Source organism: Clytia hemisphaerica, unplaced genomic scaffold, assembly GCF_902728285.1.
Source record: "Clytia hemisphaerica strain Z4C2 unplaced genomic scaffold, Clytia hemisphaerica genome assembly, whole genome shotgun sequence".
NCBI classification, from domain to species: Eukaryota; Metazoa; Cnidaria; class Hydrozoa; order Leptothecata; family Clytiidae; genus Clytia; species Clytia hemisphaerica.
The window spans coordinates 2,778,519-2,798,791 of NW_027103917.1; the positions used below are offsets into that span (position 1 = coordinate 2,778,519).

At 36.9% G+C, this 20,273-nt stretch overlaps 4 protein-coding genes across 4 annotated transcripts; 2 read left to right on the forward strand and 2 right to left on the reverse strand.

The window, feature by feature from the left end:
* The first annotated feature begins 3,262 nt into the window (after positions 1-3,262).
* LOC136809462 (uncharacterized) lies at positions 3,263-4,236 on the forward strand. Its single transcript, XM_067065996.1, has one exon. It carries the CDS (start codon positions 3,274-3,276, stop codon positions 4,171-4,173), a length of 900 nt encoding a protein of 299 aa, XP_066922097.1. The 5' UTR covers positions 3,263-3,273; the 3' UTR covers positions 4,174-4,236.
* A 14-nt stretch (positions 4,237-4,250) lies between these two features.
* On the reverse strand, positions 4,251-5,119 carry LOC136809463 (uncharacterized). The gene has a single exon (XM_067065997.1). The coding sequence runs from the start codon at positions 5,070-5,072 to the stop codon at positions 4,251-4,253; it is 822 nt and encodes a 273-aa protein (XP_066922098.1). The 5' UTR covers positions 5,073-5,119.
* Positions 5,120-6,058: 939 nt separating this feature from the next.
* On the reverse strand, positions 6,059-20,190 carry LOC136809465 (DNA methyltransferase 1-associated protein 1-like). The gene is made up of 13 exons (XM_067065999.1): positions 20,080-20,190; positions 19,179-19,267; positions 18,448-18,682; positions 18,021-18,088; positions 17,365-17,422; positions 16,796-16,969; positions 15,962-16,158; positions 15,376-15,568; positions 14,298-14,494; positions 14,076-14,125; positions 13,461-13,498; positions 6,806-6,883; positions 6,059-6,197 (listed from the first exon to the last, which is right to left on the reverse strand). The coding sequence occupies exons 1-13, from the start codon at positions 20,134-20,136 to the stop codon at positions 6,135-6,137; spliced, it is 1,497 nt and encodes a 498-aa protein (XP_066922100.1). The 5' UTR covers positions 20,137-20,190; the 3' UTR covers positions 6,059-6,134.
* On the forward strand, positions 7,842-12,472 carry LOC136809464 (uncharacterized). Its single transcript, XM_067065998.1, has 8 exons — positions 7,842-8,065; positions 8,414-8,617; positions 9,011-9,102; positions 9,638-9,950; positions 10,372-10,602; positions 10,939-11,241; positions 11,444-11,632; positions 12,127-12,472. Exons 1-8 carry the CDS (start codon positions 7,951-7,953, stop codon positions 12,324-12,326), a joined length of 1,647 nt encoding a protein of 548 aa, XP_066922099.1. The 5' UTR covers positions 7,842-7,950; the 3' UTR covers positions 12,327-12,472.
* Positions 20,191-20,273: the final 83 nt, after the last annotated feature.

Consider the following 20,273-nt stretch of genomic DNA (forward strand, 5'->3'; position numbering starts at 1 on the left):
AAATCGTTTGGATTTATTTATATGATTACAAATAGTGATTCTCATAGATAGATAAAGAAGCGTTTTTAAGCCGAAAATTTTTTTTTGCGAAAATCTGCTTGAGTTATCTTTTACCAATGATGCTACCCTACTTTCATGCAAAAAATCAGAAAATATTAATGATAAAATATTTCACAAAGTCCAAAAACCCTTTTTTAAGCCTTTTTTTGGCTGAAATTTACGCAAAAATTTTTTTTTCCCGAAAATCGAGCTCATTCGTGGGCATTGCCATTTTATGCATCATTGTGCAAAAAAATCAGAAAAAAACTAATGAGCCATTCTCGAGAAAAGCTCAACGAACGAACGAACGTAGGCTAGAACGAACGGACGGACAACGGTTAATTTATAGGACCTCCACCGGGGTAGGTCCAAAGTGTGTAGAGGTAAAGTTATGAAAAAGTAATAGTTATCGCACGGTACCGAGCACAAAATGGGATAAATTTTTAGAGTTTAAGTGAGTAAAGGAAAGTCTAAAACATATTTCCTGATTTTTCTAAGAAGCGTATTAACGAGATGGTGCTGGGTCAAAAATTTAAATTAATCCGATTTCAAGATATCGGCAAAAAACTGATTTTAACGTTATGAAATTTGTCAAATGACGTCATTTTTGAAAAACGGCGATAAATTCAAATCTATTAAAGCAATCAACACCAAATCTTGACTGGAGACGTAGATTAAAGTTTCAGAAAGATTTGTTAAAAATTTTGAAAATTTTGGATTACGTCATTCTATTGTCGGTAATAATTGAAATATGTCAAAAAATGATGACGGAATTATACTAAATATCCATCAGTGTTTGGAAAAAGGGATTATACCAATTATAAAAATCATACTAAATCTTAAAGGGGAACTTAACATTTTTTGGAATTTTATTTTAATGGTGGGAATTAGTATGTTTATACATAAAAATCACATAAAACTTCACCCATTACATTCTTTAAAAACTCTCACCGCTTCTCTTCAAAATACGCTTTAAAAATCCCCCTTTTTTGTTTGCTAAAGCCAATGTACGTGACGTCACATCGTTCAGAAAGTATGTTTCTCTCTTTCCTGTTAATAAAACCCATAAAAATGTCTAAGCGATTTAAAATTTTGAAGAAAGTTTCTGCTTTCTCTTCTTCTTTCTTTGAAGTTTTTAATTGTGAAGGAGGTTCAAAATTTTTCAAAAAATGCCAAATTGTGGAGCACCTAACTGCACAAATAGAAGTACAACTCGCCCTGACCATAAATTTTACCTGATTCCAGCTGAATCTAGAGACAAATCTTTAAGAGAGAAATGGCTAGCACAGATAAAAAGAAAAGTGATTCCAAAACACCTATATATATGCTCAGATCATTTTGAAGCTGATTGTTATGAGAAAGATCTTGAGGTAAGTGCTTTTCTTCTTAACTACATACATATTTCTAACTTCAAAATAAACAGACGCCTTGTCGAGTTACAATCATGATATGTGTAAAATATCTTTCTCATCTTAATCCAGGCTGAACTTATGAGGGGGGGGTTTCAGGGGGTACCCGATTCCGCAACTCCGCCAATTTTTTCTCCAATTTCCGTCAAACCGTCTTAAATTGAACCAAAATTCCGTCACCGAAAATTCCTTTGAAATTCAATATTTTTGTCGAAAATTCCGCAAATTTGGAATATCTTTTACCAATTCCGAAATTCCGCAATTTTTTTTGCTAAATTCCGTTTTTCCGCACTAAAATTGCCTAATTTTCCGTCTCCGTCAGAGAACCCAATTTCCGTAATTCCGTCTAAATTTTCGCCAAATTCCGCCACTCCGTCCGAAAAAAGGGCCGATTCCGCTCCTCCGCCAAACGTGAAACCCCCCCTTATGAGAGGTGAAAACAAGATGAAACTGAAAAAGGATGCTGTTCCGACCAAATTCATACATAGTAAACCACAAAAGCGCCGTCTATCATCAATGCAGAGAGAAAATGATAATGCAAAAAAACAGGTTTGTGAAAAAAAATCATACACGAAAACGACCTTTGTCTGTGATCACTGATGCAACGATGTTAGCTTATTGAAGGGAGGTGGGAAATTCCTCTCTTCCCACCTTCGAGCCTTATTAAAACAGTAATTTATTTTGGAATATTATGCTCATATGGAAAAGCATGGAATTCATAAAGGTATGGGTGTAATCCCATTATTGATGTTAGCGTACCTTTTTCTTGATACAGGGATGTATGAAGTTGAAGAACTGGAATATTAAATTATATTTTGCTCCTTTCTTCTCTCAGTTTATCGAGGCTGTTTATGCGACTTCCCCAGTTCCAAAAGATGATCAACCTACTATCCAAAAAAAGTACATAGACAAAGGTGTTGGCAATCGCTCAGTGAAAATGGTGAGCATCCGAACACAGTGCAATACCAGTCATTTTCCCAGCGTTCCGAATTCTGCCACCAAAAAAGATGAAAGCGTACTGAAGGTTAAGATACCAGTGAAAGTAAAGAATCCAAAACTCACAACGCAAGCAATCAACACGGACATTTCGTTCCGACCAAGCGATAATGTTTCAATGACTGTTGTTGAAAGATATGATGATGAATTCTTAGAAGAAACTTCCGAAGCAACACCTGATGCCCCGTTTGATAATGAGAAGGATCAAGATTTTGAACCAACAGAAGAGGATAGTGAAAGTGAATTAGACCAGCCCACAAAGGAGACGAAAGCATACGAGAATACCCGACCAGAGCAAAGTGCGGTCTTTTTAGTTTTTTGGTCCTGTCTCTTACCACTGCTTCAAAGATGTCTCCATTGCAGTGCTTCTGCCACGATCATGAAAACTTTTGTCAAAGGCACGATGGTTATAGTTGAACTTTTTTGTACCAACAGCCATTCAACGAAATGGTACTCGCAACCTCTAAGCCGTGGAATGGCTACAGGAAACATCATGATTTCTGCCGGTATTTTGTTTAGCGGAAGTACCTTTCAACGGATGAAGGAAATAACTAACATTTCAAACATTGCATTCTTAAGTTGCACTACCTTCTGTAAAATCCAGAACTGTCTTTTATTCCCTGCTCTCCACCGCGTTTACACAACCAACAGGAGACTTTTGATCGACGTTCTAAAGAAGGGGAAAGAAGTTAATCTACTAGGCGATGGTCGCTGTGATTCCCCAGGTTATAGCGCTAAATATGGCACTTATACTGTCATGGATGGAACTTCTGGACAAATCCTGGACTTTCACGTTTCCCACTCAAAAATGTGCGGCAACTCAGTAAGGATGGAGCTTGATGGATGTAAAAAGGTTTTGGCAAGGTTAGAGAATCGAGGTGTGTCAATTGATAGCCTTACTACCGACAGGCACGTACAAATTAGAAAGTTTTTAAGAGAAACAAAGGACTATTTAGATCACCAATTCGATATCTGGCACCTTGCACGTAGCATAAAGAAGATGCTCCTGAAAATAGCTCGCAAAAAGTCTTGCTCTGAGATTAATGCATGGATTAAGTCCATAATAAATCATTTTTGGTGGAGCTGTGCATCCTCGAAAGGTAACGTTGACGAGTTGACCGAAAAGTGGGTAAGCATTTTAAACCACATAACAAATCGCCACACCTGGAAAGGCAACAAATTCTACAAGCGATGTGCACACAAGAGGCTTTCAAAAAAACAAAGATCAACAAAGCCATTTCTGAAAAGAACAAGTCCAGCTTTTATAGCTCTCGAAGGAGTTGTAAAATCAAAGACCATTCTGAAAGACTTAAAACATCTGACCAAATTCAGCCATACAGGAGTTCTAGAGGTCTATCACTCGCTATATAACAAGTACAGCCCTAAACGCCTACAGTTCTCCTATCGTGGAATGGTTGCCCGTGCACAGTTAGCTGTACTTGATTTCAACAGTGGTGTTGGTCTATCCCAAGCCAAAACAAAAAGTGGCAAGTGGAGGTTCAAGCAGCAGTTTTCGAGAGTCACACAATCATGGGTTATGAAGAAAATAGCATCGCCTAAAGAACGCGTGTACATGTATCAGTTAATGGACGAAGTGATGCACATGCAACTTTCAAAGGAATCCTACTCTCTTCCATCACTAGGAAATGTACCATCAAATATTGCCCCTACAGATAAACCTAACAAGGAGGAAGCAATAGAGCAGATGCGAACAAGGTTTTTAGTCTAAGAATATTTTTAAAATTGTTAGTATTTTGATAAAATATATCTTTCTTATCTCTCATCAAAAAAAATTAAATGTATCTATTATTCTTTGAATTTAAACTGCACATATTTTTCGTTTGTTGACTTTTCAAAACGCTCTCTAATTTTCCATACTGCGCAAGACGGTATCACTTTTCGTTCCCCTTGTTGTAGATTATCATAAACCCAGAAAACAAACTGGCGATAGGCAGCATAACGAAATGCTTCGTTGGGAATCTTTTGAGGATTCTGGTCTTTATTTGGATCATTATTTTGTTTGTAATACTTTTTAGCGGTGATTGCTGCTTTTAGAGAATGTTTTGAAAGACAGACACTTTCAAAACCAATAGATTCTGAAATACATTGATTCCCTTCAAAATAGTCATCCTTTATTTCGTTTGTGTCTAAACAGCACAAGCTTTCCACCTCTGTTTCCATGACTTTGCAGCTTCCGCAAAGACACCAGTCTGTATTCCCTTTCCTTGGCTTTTGTTCGTCATTTGAATTATTACTAGCGATACTTTCTTTTCCTGATATCTCGTCCTCGCTGCAAGACATTTCTTGAGCACTACAGACAGGCTCAAAGTCAAAAGGTCTCAAACCATCGGGCATGGATTCGTCTGAACTTGACTCGTCTGATGACGAAGAGCTTTCTAGATCCGATTGTTCTGTTTTCGATGTAGGTGAAGGTCCTGGTTCGTTAGGCGTGTTGTCTGGTGTGTATTCGTCTTCACTTGACAGACATTTTTCTGATAAATCAGAAATAGAATACTCCAAGTCCGGACTGTCATTGAAATCGCCATCATCACTTAAATCTACAGAATACTGAAGTTGTTCAGTATCTTCTAAAACGTTTTTGACAGTACCTCTCTTGTTTCTTTTCATTTTCCAATACTTCTTTGCCAGTAGTAACTTCACTGTATCTAATCTAATGTAATATATATCAAAATCTGAAGAGTTTTGAATATCTTTTAAATGACTTATTGAAATTAGATTTTAATAATCTTATAAAATTTTAAAACGTTGAAAATTAAAGAACATTTAAAGGTTATAATAGCACAGAATAACAGATATTTTCCTCTATATATCTGTCCTCTTTTTTGGTTAAGTATTTTTACAAAAAAATCGTTTTCTGAACGATAACGCGTCATAAACAGATGTATTACCCAGACCTCTAACAAAAGACGCGCACCTTCATTTTTATCTAATAAAGAGAGATCTTTTTTAAACGATGTGAAGTAAAAACGAAGGAACTGAGTGGGGAAACCTTTTGGAAACAGTTTCAAATCAATGTATGAGTCTGAAAAAATCTCTTTTAGAATTTTTAAAAATTTGTTAAGTTCCCCTTTAACTAATGTTATCATTGAATATCATGGTAGTCAATTCAAAATTCAATTTGAATAACTTGTTCGAAAATCTTTCTAGGATTTAAAAAATCGATGTACGGCAATACAATTAAAAATTATACACCACCATAACCAAAACATTTCTGTTGAGGAACAACTCATCTTATTTTCAGTACTCTTAGGTTCCAAATAAACGGCTGGTTAATTTGTCGAACCCTCCCCCCCGCGCTGGACCCCCCTGTTTATCAATTTATAAGAATTTTTTCAGCTGTCAAAGAGAAGATCCCTTATTTTACTCGCCGGCAATTAAAACCTCCCTCCCCCGTTTATTAAATTTTGAACATTTTCTAACACCCCATCGTTTATTCGAATTTTTGATTTTAGAATTTAGATTGATCAGATTAGCGGTTCTGTGCTTGTTGGAAAGATAATAAAGAGTGAATCGAAAAGAAATCTCCAGATATTAGTGAATGCAAATGATACCCCGGTTTTGGAGTTTTTAGGTATAAAAGAGACTCAAACAAATTGCTTGCTTTATGGATAAAATATTGAAATTGTCAATATACGATAAGTTATATACAAAGTATAGAGCGAAGTTCAATTACTTTCGCGATTTCTTCCACGAATTGTTCTCGAGCATGACTGCAGCTGTCCGCCTCTTTCGCTAAAAAGACAAAAAAATGTCTCATGAATTATCAAAGCTTACGAAAGATAGTGACACCAAAGAAAATTATCTGAAAATCACAATATCAATAGAAGATTAGAAAAAAGGGAGAGAGGGCGTTCAGTGGGAGGTGAGAGGGCGTAAAGTGGGAGGACAAATGACTTTTTCTAGAGAAAATCAATGCAAAGGAGTTAGTAAATTTCATTTCAGCAACCAATGAAAATGAACAAACTTTTTCCATTTATTCAACTCTCAAGGCCTATGAAACTTGATCAAAATATTTTGAAAATATACCACCTCCTCGGGATTGGGTCAGTAAAATGAATCTCGATGCGTCCACCCCCGCTATTTCTCCAAGGGAAACCCATGAAAGGAAGAAACAAACAACAAGCAGCAGATACTTCACAAGGAACGCATGAAGTCCGGGAAATTATGACTACCTTAGTCGGCCCTAAGTGACTAAACTTTGGCTTGGTGACTAAAATTAGGGCCGACTAAAATTAGGGCCGACTAATAATTAAGGCCGACTAAAATGAAGGCCGACTAAGTTTTGGTCGATAAGGTATACACTCATTTCTTTTTTAACTGAACGGTTATAACACACTTACAGATCCTATGGCGGAGAGAGGGGCGACAGTATCGATCAAAAGTTGGGAGCTGGATTGCCCACTTCCCACAGACGTCTCCTGAAAGGTAGAATTCACGTTGAATGTAATATGGATTTTGAAATTCGGTTAAATTTTTATTTATTTATTTTTTGTTTTGTTTTGTTTTGTTTTACCGTAATGATTGTTAAAAACAATTTCTCGTTGGTTGGAATAAAAATGTCCTGGGCAGAAAATTTTCGAAAAGGAGGCTAATACAACTTTCCAAATATTTTTTCCAAAAATCAATAAGCGGGGGGGGGGAGTTGGAATAAGAATGTCCTGATGGAAATTTTTTGAAAAATTAATTAGCGCCCCCCGGCTATTAGGTACCCGAGAGTAAAGACATAATCAGTACAAAAGAATTTCATCACATCACGCTAATTATGCAGATTTTTTTAATCAAAAACAAAAGAAATCCATTAACCAAAACAAACTCCCTTAAGGGTAAAGGACCTGACATGTGACGAGCCGTATTCTCATTGTTTTTCGAGAAGCTGTTTTTCCATCTCTAAATTATTCTATGATATTGCAGGGACCAGAATTACCTTGGGTTGGAGTCTTGAAGACTTGAGCTTTTCGAAATAAAATCGAAATTTAAACGTACATTTAGATCAATAATCTAGAGTCGAATCGCCCATATATGAATTAAAGCCACCTATTTCCAAAAAAAAGTTGCGCGGCCCATATACCAGATTTAAAGGTAGTTATTATCGCGACAGACATTAGAGAATAAGTTATTTCATTGTTCGTTTTAGAATTCCCTTTTTATCATACGCACAGAAAAATATTATTCTTATTGAGGACCTCCTTAAGATTGACCTTTCCAAATTGTCTTTTTTACGTTTTTAGTGTCAGATTTCTAGCGAAACGCTCAGATTTCGGTTAAAGCTAAACAAAAAACTGTCAGTTTTCCCTAATACTGTTTTCTGATTGGCTATGTAATCTCATGACGTCACCCTGAACCAATCAAAATGTTTGTATAAGGACATCAAATAGAGAGCTCTTTACCCCTAAAATCTCCGTATAAATGAGGAAGAAAATCAGAGAGACTAAAAAGGAGAAGTTCAAAATTTAACGAATAAAGCAAAAAGTCGATCGATTCTAAAATGGAGAAGTTGACATGGTTTTTAGTCGTTGGATTTGGATGTCTTTCAGTGTTGAATTTTGTACAGTATCAAGAGATCAATTCTCGTTTTGTGGAATTACAACAAAATTCTCAAGGTAAATTTGCCTTTTTGAAACTTTTTTCTTTATTCATAAGATCATTGCAACTAAAGTCTATCTCAAAATGATTTGCAGCTGAGAAAAAAATGGCTGTAACTTTTGTCTCAGCCATTTTTGTCTCAGCTGCAAATTATTTTGAGACAGACTTTAGACCAAAATTGCTGTCGAATATGTGCAAGCGAGGGTTTATTAGACATCCTGTATAAAACAGGGTGATGCAGAAATGTCTAGTCTGGATCACAGACCTCTACAAAACAAACAGCAGTATAGGAGCACGGATCCGTTTCAAAAAGCTTCAGTTATAAGTGAGCATTTTTGTACGGCATTCGAAAAATACATTTTCAGGTGAGAAAACCAGGACTCGGAGGGATGTTGCAAACGATGAAAAGGAGGAGTGGTCTTCGTTCTTTGATCAACAAAAACTCATCAATTTCATACAGAAGCAATCCAATCAAACAATTTACAAAGAAGTCAACCAAATCTTGAAACATTTCACATCGAACTTTCCTGCAGAAAAGTTATGTAAAGATTTATTCAAATGTGAGAAAGGTAAAATGTTTTATCGATCTAAACTTATTGAATATCGATCTCTTCCCAATATATGTAAGTTCTCTATAGACAATTTCTCGTAGACCCGGTAAGACCCCATCTCACTGACAAAATTGGCAAAAGTACGGGCCCCAGAGGAAAATATTTGTCCTCACTGAAAATAATCAAATAAATAAACCCTCTCTGCAAAGTATTGTGCTTTTTTTCCATTCCAGTCAGTTTTCTGACTTGAAAACAATGGAATTCAAATCCCCAGCAATGAATAAAACATGGCATATCAATAAACTCAATCGAGTTATTTTTACCCCCATTGGCTGAAAAAATCCTACCAGGTCTATGATAAGGAACTGTCTATAATATTTAAATTCTGAAGATGTTAGTTAATTTCTCTAGAAAAGTGTGAAGATGAAAGGAGAACAGTGGTTACTGAAGACAAAACTGGCAATGGAAAATCAAGGTGTCTTCAAGGACCACCAGGGCCTCCGGTAAGATATCTCTACAAGAGAGAAGGGGCGAAAATAAAAAAGATTTTTCTTTGATGAATAATTTTAAAGTTGAATTATTAAAGTGGGAGAGTGGAGCTTCTACAAAAGAGCTTCTGGGTAGAGATTAAAGGTTGATTCCTGTGCAGATTTAGAAAGGTATTAGGGTAAATTCAAATTGCATTATAATGTTGACTTTTTAAGTAAGTTTGAATAAGTTTTGACACTCATTCACACACCTCGTACAGTGCTAACCAAATTATAACCAAATTACAATCAAAGAAAAATCACTAAAACTATCATATTCAAATTTATTTATGCGAAAAAATTTTTATCGAATATAAATCGAATCATTTACATATTTACATATTTAAAACTAAACCCCTTTAAAAATCGCTCGTAGAATCTAGACGAACAGGATATTGGATTTAGACCTGTAACATTCTTGATACCTTTATTTATATTCATTGACCAAATATTTCATAAATCTCAAAACCATTCCTCATTTATTTAATGTTTTTGTTGTTCTGCTCTGAAGGGTCCACCAGGCCCAGCAGGACCAGGCCTCGAAGAGCCGAAGCTTGTATCAAGCACATTGAGCCATGGTCAAGTTAACATCACAAAAACTAAAGTGTTCGAGTGCAAATTTTATGGTAATCCAATTCCAGACATTGAATGGAAAGTTCCAGCAAAGAGCTTCGAGGTAGATTCCACAGTTGACAAAAAAAGATTCGAGATCACGAGTCATTTGACGATACATAACGTGACTTGGGGTGAACAAGGACGTGTTGAATGCAGTGCTAAAAGTTTGCTTGGTGAAGCTTATGAATCTGGCAATTTAACTGTTTTAAGTAAGTTATAGGGATATTATAGAGAAATTTCAAGGGATTTTTAGGGAGTATATGTTGAAAATTTCATATGAAAATAAGTTCATGTCCAAGTGCAAGCAAAAATAAGCACCTCTGAGTTTAAATCTCTATATAATTATCGGTGGAATCAATTTTTATGATCATGTCAAATGATCTAAAAAACTTTATTTGACTAGAATTGGTCCCTGGCAAGATTAGGATTTACATTGTATTATATTGGGACGAGATGGAGTTTTTACAAGCTCTTATTTGATTTGGTTGGTTATTAACCAGTAATAAAACAATCTAACAAATCTAATCAACAAACTAACACGTCATTTTTATTACTTCAAATGACCAATTATTAAAGTATCTTATAAAAACTCCATCTCATCTGATCATATTTTTCTGTATACTTTTTTAGCAAAGCCACAAATTCTCAGTAGAGAGACTTTAGTGTTTGCACCTGAAGGAATCACTTTCGATTTCCCAAAATGTGACGTTCAAGCAAATCCACCAGCAAAAATCACATGGAAAAGAATCTTTTGGCCATTACCAGCCGGTCGTTTCACAGTTCAAGGTGACAATCTGAAGATCTCGAATATCCAGTTCAAAGATGAGGGATTTTATGTTTGTGAAGCTGAAAACTTCCTTGGTAAGATACAACGGTGAAATTCTCGTCATCTTAAATTAGATGAACAAACATTTTTCGTTTTGCTCACTTTTTACACCCTTAGAGTGCACTTTCACTCATCTTCACTCATCTTCATTTCGTTCCTTGTAGTCTATTTTTTCTGATTGTGAAAAACATACCCTTAAGGGCCGCACGTACGGTAGGTCATTGACCTTGAGTGCCCCCCCCCCTCCCTCCTTCTGGAGAAATAAAGGACATAAAATGCTGAAATTTGAGTGAGTCCGTGTGGGGATACCTAATCTTGATAATACATAACATTGGATATTCTTATACAATTCATTATTGATTAAATTTCAGGGAAAACAAAAGCGAATATCCAACTCAAAGTTAAGGCGATGGAAATCGAAAAATCGTCACCAGCCTTTCTTAAACAAGAAGGAGGTCAAGTTGCAGAGATCCACTGTTCAGCATACGGAAATAGCCAACGTATGTCTGGTAAAATTACCCGAGTAGGATCCAGTGAACTTATTCAAGAAGAGACAACTAGAACACCGAACTTGATTTCGGTCAAAGCTTCTGTTCGAGGAGAGGGAACTTATCGCTGCACGATTAGAAACAACAAGAGCGGAAAACAGGTTGAAGCTGTTACTCGAGTTGAGAGTGAGTAGAAAACTTTTTAGGTGATTTTACTTAGAAAATGGACCTGTTCAGATCCATTTGTCATGTAAATAGTATAAAATGTCAAAGCTTTGAAATATTCAATTAAATTGATATGATTTCACACACATAGATATAGTCATAAAGTATAAACTAGGTCAAATATGCATCAAAATACTTTTGATTTCTACTTTTTTTAAAACAGAGGAATGTGGTAGTGGCTGGACCGAGTATTCAGGGGATTGCTATGCGTACATAAATCAAAAGAAGACATGGTATAATGCAGAGTTATATTGCATTTCAAAAGGAGGTCACTTGGCAAGTATTAAGAGCAAGCAGGAGAATGATTTTGTGTATGGATTGACACCTGGCGGACGCAATAATTACTGGATAGGTAAGTTTAGCTAACAAGAGATGATAGGTTGAAAGTTTATTCAGAATTCAACGAGTATGAAATAGAAAGCTTTCAGAGTGACATCACCTTCCCGCAGCAGACCCAATGGATAAAATAGCCAAAATATCGTCCCCCAGCCGAAAATCATCCTCACTGCAAAATAATGCGTGCCATTTTTTCCATCCCCACAAATTATGTTTAAAAATGGAAATTCAAACCCCCCCTTCGAGTTTCAGTTAGTTATTATCCTTGCTGGTTGAAAAAATCCTACCGGGTCTGTAAAAAGGGGTTGTATAGTGTAAAATTTCAATGCTGGACCTGGAGCCGGGACCTGGAAGCATTCTTATTCTACATATCTTTTAAGGCTTATTATAGGAGATGCAGCAAGGAGCAAAGTCGGTGTTCGGTTAACTTTTGTGAACGAATCTTTGATATTCTTTTTAAATAATAACCCTTCAAGCAGAGAATCTACAGCAACTTTTATGTTCTTTTAGGTTTGTCTGATAAACAGGTAGAAGGCTCATTCACTCGGTGGAGTGACGGAAAAACTGCAACATACACGAATTTTGAAAACGGACAGCCAAACAATTCTGGAAATCAAGACTGTGTATCATTTTTCGAGGACGCTGCTGAAAAATGGAATGATTGGGGGTGCAGTAAATCCTTTACTTTCGTATGCAAAATTTCACAATAAAAATTCTCTGAAGAAACTAAATTGTACATCAGTTAAAATCTCGCTCCTATTTTACTTAAAGACCAGTTAGATTATTATCAGTATTTTTGGATTTTTTCAATTTATAATTTTGCATTTCTTGTTGAAGATAAACAAACTCGAACGCAGCTTCTTTACTCCCTTTTTTATGATTCTGATAGCACTCACGAAAAAAGAAGGAGATTTTACCACGTCCATCAGTAAAATCAAATAGTGGTGCAGATGCTCTGGGTACGAGATTAGAGCAGGGCCCACGCCACGGGGGGGGGTGTCATTTGGCAGGGGGCCATGACCCCCACTTCTTTTTTGCAAAGTAAATATTTTAAGTTCGTCTCCTTAGACTTTATATTCATTAACCCCCCCCCCCCCACTTGGCGTGGGCCCTGTGGAAGATGCACTCATTCGATTTGATTTTGAAGACGGGCTTAGTTTATCTCTATCAAAAAGCCTGCATTCTGTTTTTTTCTTATCTTTTTTGTTGAGGCTGAAACTGTTGACCACGAAAATTTCAGCCAAATCGGACCATTTCTAAAGTTGAGACTTTTAGCTGCTGCTAAATTTTGAGGAGACAGACTCAACAGATTAATGAGCGGGTCAACCCTTTCGGACTCGTGACATCTTTTATGCTGTGACGCAACGGTGGGACATGTACGGTGGTAAAAATGGATTAGGCTCCGCCCACCGTTCGCGCGCCGTACACCCACTGGACGCCCACAGAGTCGTTGAAATATCCATCTTAAGGCCATAGAAAGCCATTTTTGACAACAGTGGTCAATCTTGTAAATTCATTCTTCAGTTTCAAAACAATCTTTTCGAGTTTAAATGTGCCTTAAGCGTCACACCTTCAGATGCAAACTTATCCTTGTTATATTTGTTAGAGAACAAGAGAACAGAAAACATCACCACACATGTCCGTTAATTCTTTCTCATAGAACCCCAAATTTTATAACTCTTTTTCCCAAGATTAGGCAAAAACTTGAAATCTAAAATTTCGAAATAAGCGCCGCCCTGTAATGAGCGTCGTACCTAAAATTACGAAAACTAAAGAAGCGCAGGAAATACGGTATACATATTGAACTCAAAAAAGGTGTGAAAAAAAGAATTCTGTCAACGTACCTCAGCAGCAGAGCTTTCGGGAAGATCGATTGAAAATCCTGTAAAGAAAACATGAAAAGATTTTCCACTTAAAAACACAAAGTAAGAGGCCGAACAATATTTGTCTTGTAGTTATCCATTAGTGTAGTAGTTGGTGGATTCCAACACACTAGCAATGTGGAGATGGATTTCTCCCATATCACTGTCTCAGTCCAGTCATTAGACAAGAATTCAATTCACACGAGTACCACATGGACCCGTAGCTCGATAGTAGAGCAAATACCCACGAATGGCATGGTTGTGAGTTCGAGTCTCGCCGGATCCGTTGGTTTTCCAACGGTTCTGGTGGCTGGCCAGAAGACAACATGAGAGTGACTGTCTTCACTTCATTGAAAATACATAAGGGGAAAAATTCATGACTAATAGTTATTATGTTCCGGTGAAGAACTCATGTCAATAATACATTATGCAGGCGATAGCGTGTAGGGCGTAATAGCTATCTTCTTTCTTTCATTTCAGACAACTCTCTCGTCAGTTCAACTCATCGTATGGGCGGCATGCCATCTTGCACCCTTAGAGACCAACCAGCAATTATCATTGCACTATTGTAGAATTTTGCCAAAAAGCGTTAATTACCGACAAGATCAGAAGCACTTTTGCCTGGACACATCAACTCGTAACGCATTCTGTGGAAATAAAGAAACAAATGTAATATTACGAAAAAATATATTACGAGAAATAACATGCATACAACAACAATTTCAAAATGTGAGGGCTGCTGTAGGTCAGTAATATAAAATATGGAAGTGATTTGTAAAAGTAGCTCAAAAAATAAAAGCTTTTGAAAGTAAAACATACTTGAGTGTTTGGAGATCGTATTCAGAGCTGGCAAGAGCTTGTTTTAACTCGTATAACAACAGAAGTTGGTTTCGTAATTCGTTGAAGTTTTGACAAATGTCTTCAGTCGGCATAGGGATGACATCAACACCAAGTTCTTCCAGAAGTTGTTCCACCGCTTTCGTTTTCTTGTTCCCTACTGACGGTGGCATTTTTAACTGGAACAGAGTAAAAAGGAATTGTAAAGCCAATCCCACAAACAAATGTCAGTGTTGCAACTAGGTTTTGTGAATATGGACGGAAACCTTAGGATTAGATGGTCATTTGAACCAAAAACCCTCTTACTGGCAAGACGGAAATGATATATTTGTATCTCAACTGGACGGATATTCGTCTACAGACGGAAAAGTTGCAACGCTGAAATGTGATTCACATAACAATAGATTTCTTCTGCAAAACAACCAGAGATAGGATCTTTCATAAATTGTTTTGAGTGCAACGACTGGCTCGTTTTGAAACCATTACCAAGGTGATTATATCCCTTGAGTCTTCAAGTGTCACTTGTATAAATAGAGTTAACTTCTTATGAACTCCTCTGGGAATCAATCACCATCGGCGCAATAGTTTGAAAACGAGGTAAGCATTATTGGCTGTGACGTAATTTATGAAAAATCTAATTCCATCAATTTGAGTGCAATATTTTTAAACAGAAACTCTCCTAACTTATTTTTGATAACAAAATAAGAAAGTTTAATCTCAGGTACCTAATAAACGGGGTTTGGAATATGCAGGGTGGGTGGGTGTAAAATTCTTGAAAATTATTAAGCAGGGGGGGGGGGTTGGAATTAAAATGTCCTGTTTGGAATTTTTGAAAAGGAGGCTAATACAGCAGAATTAAGGCAAAAGGGGAAACTTTCAAAAACATTTTCCCAAATATTAAAAAGCGGGTGGGGGGGAGGCTTGGAATAAGAATGTTCTGGGTGGAAAGAAAATTTTCGCAAAAATAATTAGCGGGGGATGCTTATTAGGTACTCGAGAGTATTTGGACGGGAAAACACTCCGATATCGAGCTGCAATTTAAATGAATTAAACATCTTACTTTACTGCTTCTCAGGAAAACACCGGAACCTTTAATCTCCGGGAATCGAATGGCAGCCGACTGTTGTTCTTTGTTGGAAGTTGTCTTGTGGGAGGTCTCTGTATTTGTGGTGGAAGTGGCGCTCGATGCGCTGGAAGTTGTGGTAGACTCAGCGCGCCGTTTCTTGTTCTTTGTTTTCAGTTTCTTCTCTTTCCTGAGATCGACAAAAAATACAGTCTCTTGAATTCGAACCTCTACAAATCGAACCTCTGTAACTCGAACACCTCTGTAACTCGAACATCTCCTTAACTCGAACAAGTTCTATGGCTAGTTAACAATGCCTTATAAGCCTTAATCCATAACTCGAAATTTTCTTAACTCGAACAAATTTGCTTTTCTCGTGCGTGTTCGAGTTATTGACACTACACTGTAAAAGTTTAGAAAAAAATCTAAGAAAGATTGTTGTGCGATAAAGGTTTATAACTTTTAAACTCAGTTTTGAACCAATCAGAACGGTTGGAGAGATTGATAGATACAACGAACAGAGAAGTACGTAACAAGAGAGAATTATTTCTTAAGTAACAAAGGAGGGGAACGAATGACTCACTTAATGATGTGTCCATCAGCTGTCGTGTGATGCGACGAAAAGCCACTCCCGTCACTGGATCCAAGAAGCGATAGAGAAGACGGTTTGTTTTCGGCTGCCGTAATTAGTTTGTTGAAGTCGTGCGACTTCTTTTCGCGCTCCTTTTTACGAGATTCGATTTTCTTGAGCTGTTGTACCAGGACTTCCTCCTCTTCAACCTTAATGAAGGAAAAAGTTTGTTGAGAAAGTAAGTAAGCATTCTTTGCTAAAGAAGCCGTTATCCATGAAGAGACCACAGATTGTTCAGTGAGGTACCTTATTACTTCACCACTTCATATTATCTATGTACAGAAAGCTCGAACTAACAAGATATAAAAAAGAAGTCACCTTTCGTAGGCCATAAAAACCAGCAAAACCAGACAATTTGATGAAATATAATAAGCAGCAAAGTCCGAATATAAGCATCTTTCTGATGATCTTGTTTTCTTTCTTGAGTTTTTACAAAAAGATCAGAAAGATGCTTATATTCGGACTTTGCTGCCTATTATATTTTTAGGCCATGTTATTTGGAAAAAGTCCTTTTCTGGCTAAGCCAATTGATTAGCTTGGTAACCCGATAGTCTAGCTAATTTCCATGAAATATTTTAAATACGAAAAGTCAAGATGTATCGTATCGCGTACCGACGCACAAAAGGAACAGGGCGGTCCTCAGAGGGTCTTTATTTCCAAAAGGAATAAAGTATCCGGAGCTCTCGTATCTACGGAAGAGTATGAGATTCTGATGAATAACATACAGGCTGGTTTTGAGTAAACACTTCCCCTAGCATGAAAAAATTCTGAAGCTCTGTGACTAACCTCTTCAGGAGTTCGATTGAAAAGTTTGATCAATTGTTCTTTTCGCATTTTCTCATGTTCCGCATCATAGACTGGCGGTAGATCTTGTGTTTCTTGACCAGGCGGTGTACGCGCGATCAAAAGCTTCCGCACGACATCGTAATAGCGTAGCTTGATATCTTCCATCACTCTATTCTACAAAAGATGAAAAATGTGTAAATCATGCAAAAGTCATTGACACCACAGTAATCCTAGAAAGAGTGTTGACATATTAAAATAAGATAAAAAACTACGACTAACTAAGTTCTAACTCATAGAAGAAAATTTTTGTAAAACCGTGCCACAAGAACCCAACGCTCTAAAGAACTTACAAATATGCAACTAGCAAATATCATATGAAAGTCATTTTATTGGAGGTAGACGTCTTGAAATCTCGACAAATACAAAAACTTAATAAAAGTTGTAAACTAAAGAACTGGCAAAAAAACCTTTTTGGAAATTCAGAGAATTTTCGTGATAGGTTTGGAATATTTTGGGGAAGATTAAACTACCCTTCAACCTGTTTGAATGAGACACATAGATATATTTACTGGATACTTGTTGTTGTCATAGCGATCGGTCATCACCACGAAGCGCTGGTCAAACTGTCTGAAACAAAATTGTAATAGGAAATTTTCAGAATCAACCTGACAACTCTGATCCCTTTGATTTAGTCACAAGTGATGTCGAAATCAATTATACTTTCAATACGTCCAAATTTGGGAAAAAAGAGTCGTGTTTCTATGGAAGGATGATCAAACCAATACGAACAGTATGATGGTTTAGGATGGTTTCTTAAACAGTCAAAGAAAGAAACTAAGATATGAAAGCCCTGGTGCTGATCATCGTGCACTTTATTGATGAACTTCACACGTACCGCTTGCCAGACACCGTTGAAACAGAGCCAAGGCACATCGGCGAAATTACTCGAACAGGCAGGTGAGAACGATTGCTTCCGCGAGTTCTAATCCATGTGAGTAACTTCACCAAACCAGATACTCAATGTCTGGCATACTTCCCCACATTGTCATATTACAGTATAGTATCCCTCACATGGTATGGGTTGACCCAGGCGAAACATTCACTTGCCAAGCGAATCGTAGAGTGGGAATCGAACCATGATCTTCCGTACGAAGTGCAAGAATGATCGTCACTACACTATTATGCATTTTGATGAGTTTAAATGTCATAAAAAATGTAGAAATACCTGGATAATTCGAACAAATAGTTGGTTTCTTCTTGCGACCAATTCCCTGTCTCGTCTTTCAAATACATCTGAAAAGGCGAACAAATCGAAATAACTTTCTTCATTCAACAACAAAATACATCTAAACATGTAGGGCTAAAGTAGGCAATTTAGTCAGAAAACTGCTATATGGATTTTCCAATAAAAACTCAAGGAAGGAATTCGATGTTATCAGAGAGATGTTAGACTATCCATACCAAAAAGATATTTTTTATAGAATCATTATCATCGGTTTGGTTCTTAGAAAAATGTCACCAAAATTTAAATTATAAAGTGTACGACCGAACTCAGTGGTTGATTCTAGAGGGCACTCTTTTCTCTTTGAGTCATTCTTTGTAACCAAAACCATTCTCACAAGAATTACGTAATGAAATGACGTCACAATTACCTCATATTCTTCATCCGAATAGATGACGTCATGTTTCATTTTACCGAACTGTGCGAACGGATATTCTTTCCCCTCATCCGCTTTTCGTCGCCAATGACATAATTTCAATCCATCAGAACGGGCGGGATTAGTGAACGCCATCCAGGCCCATGGGCGGACGCGACTTCGCCCAATCTTTGCTTTGGGTTGCTTGTAACAAGTGGTGTCTGTAGGCTGTAGCATTGGTGGATCGCGACTGTTGGAAAGAGTGGAGAAATAAAATCATTAAGTATTTTCTATAAAGCATTTTTTTGTTGACATTTACCCAGGGGGGGTACTTGGGCAGAAATGGGTACGAACATGTGCCGCTGGTCAAAGTACCCTCCTTTTTGAGGAAATTTGGAAAAAATATTGAAAATTTTGAGAAAACTTTTTTCAAAAAAACGACTCCCACTTAGGGTCCATTTTGCGAACTTCAGCAGCACATCCCTGTCGGTTGGCAAGAGTAATACCCCCTTCGTGACATTTTATTAACGTAGCAAACAGCAGGTGGTGTCAATAGAAGAGGCTTGAAGATATATTTAATTCGTGCAAAAAGGTATACCGCTCGTTTTATTCTTTCCACATCAGTCCACATATTACCAATGTAAGGTTACTAAATTCGCTTGATCAAGAACAAGCCTCTGTAATTGGAATGTAAATCCCCTTTGTGCTTTATGAAGAATTACAAGAGCAAATCAATTCATGGCTACCTGTAGTCACTCTGTAAAAGGGCGTACAACTCTCGATGCATGCCTCCTGGTTTCTTAAACGATGTGTCGCTAATCTTCCGTGTCTTCTTCTACAAAACATTAAGGAGATAATCATTAGAAAGATTGTGGATTGAACAAACTTGTATGTTTTGTAGGTACAATGCTGGACAAAAGGTTTGTAGACTTCTGCAATATTTGCAAAATACTGCAATATCGATCAAAAACAAGTTCCCAAGAGGCTCTGGATGCTTTCCAAACCCATTCAAAGCTGTTCAAAGTCTTTGAAAGTCACCCACTGCAGTCTAACCGCAGGGGCAAACCACAAGGGCTTGATTAACTGGCTTACACCAGTATCCAAAACGCTGATTTTTTGCTTGTGGTTCCCTCAAAAGCAATTCAAAAGCAATGCAACGACTTCAAAAGTGTTTTTCTTAACTTCCATCCCCTTTCAGACACATTGAAGAGTCATTTTGCTCTATTTCTCATCATTTTTCACGGAAATTTCATTTGTCTACAACCTTTTGTCCGGCATTGTAGATTATGAAACTTTTTAAAGGTCTTAGTGTCAATTCAATGTGAAAAGCTTGTAAATTAAAATTGATGAATAAACAAATTATACCACTCTTTGTTCTACATTTTAAAAAAGGTTTTAACTTATTTTATCTTATGTTCCTTTACGTAGAGCATTGTCTTTGTTGAAACAAACCCACCTTTATTTGTACTAATATCTACAAAATGGGGGGGGGAGTTATCATCTATTATCTATCTTCTTTCTTCAAAAGGCTCCTATCGGAGTTTACAACCTGGGGTGACATCCATCCATTAATATTAATAAAGTATGTACATTACTGTCAGTTTCACTCGAAGAATTATCAAAAGTAACAATATAATTCATACAAACCGTTGGTTTCTGTGAAGAACTGGAGTCCAGGCCCAAAATATCTCTCGCGTCTGACATCTTGATTGTTCTTATTATATATTTTTTTGTGTTTTATTGTTATTTTGTTTGCTTGAAATAAAAAAAACAATGAAGAGTTAGATTAGAATAGAGAATACTTTTTTGCTGGCTAGCTCCCCGCCCTAGATTTTTACAGA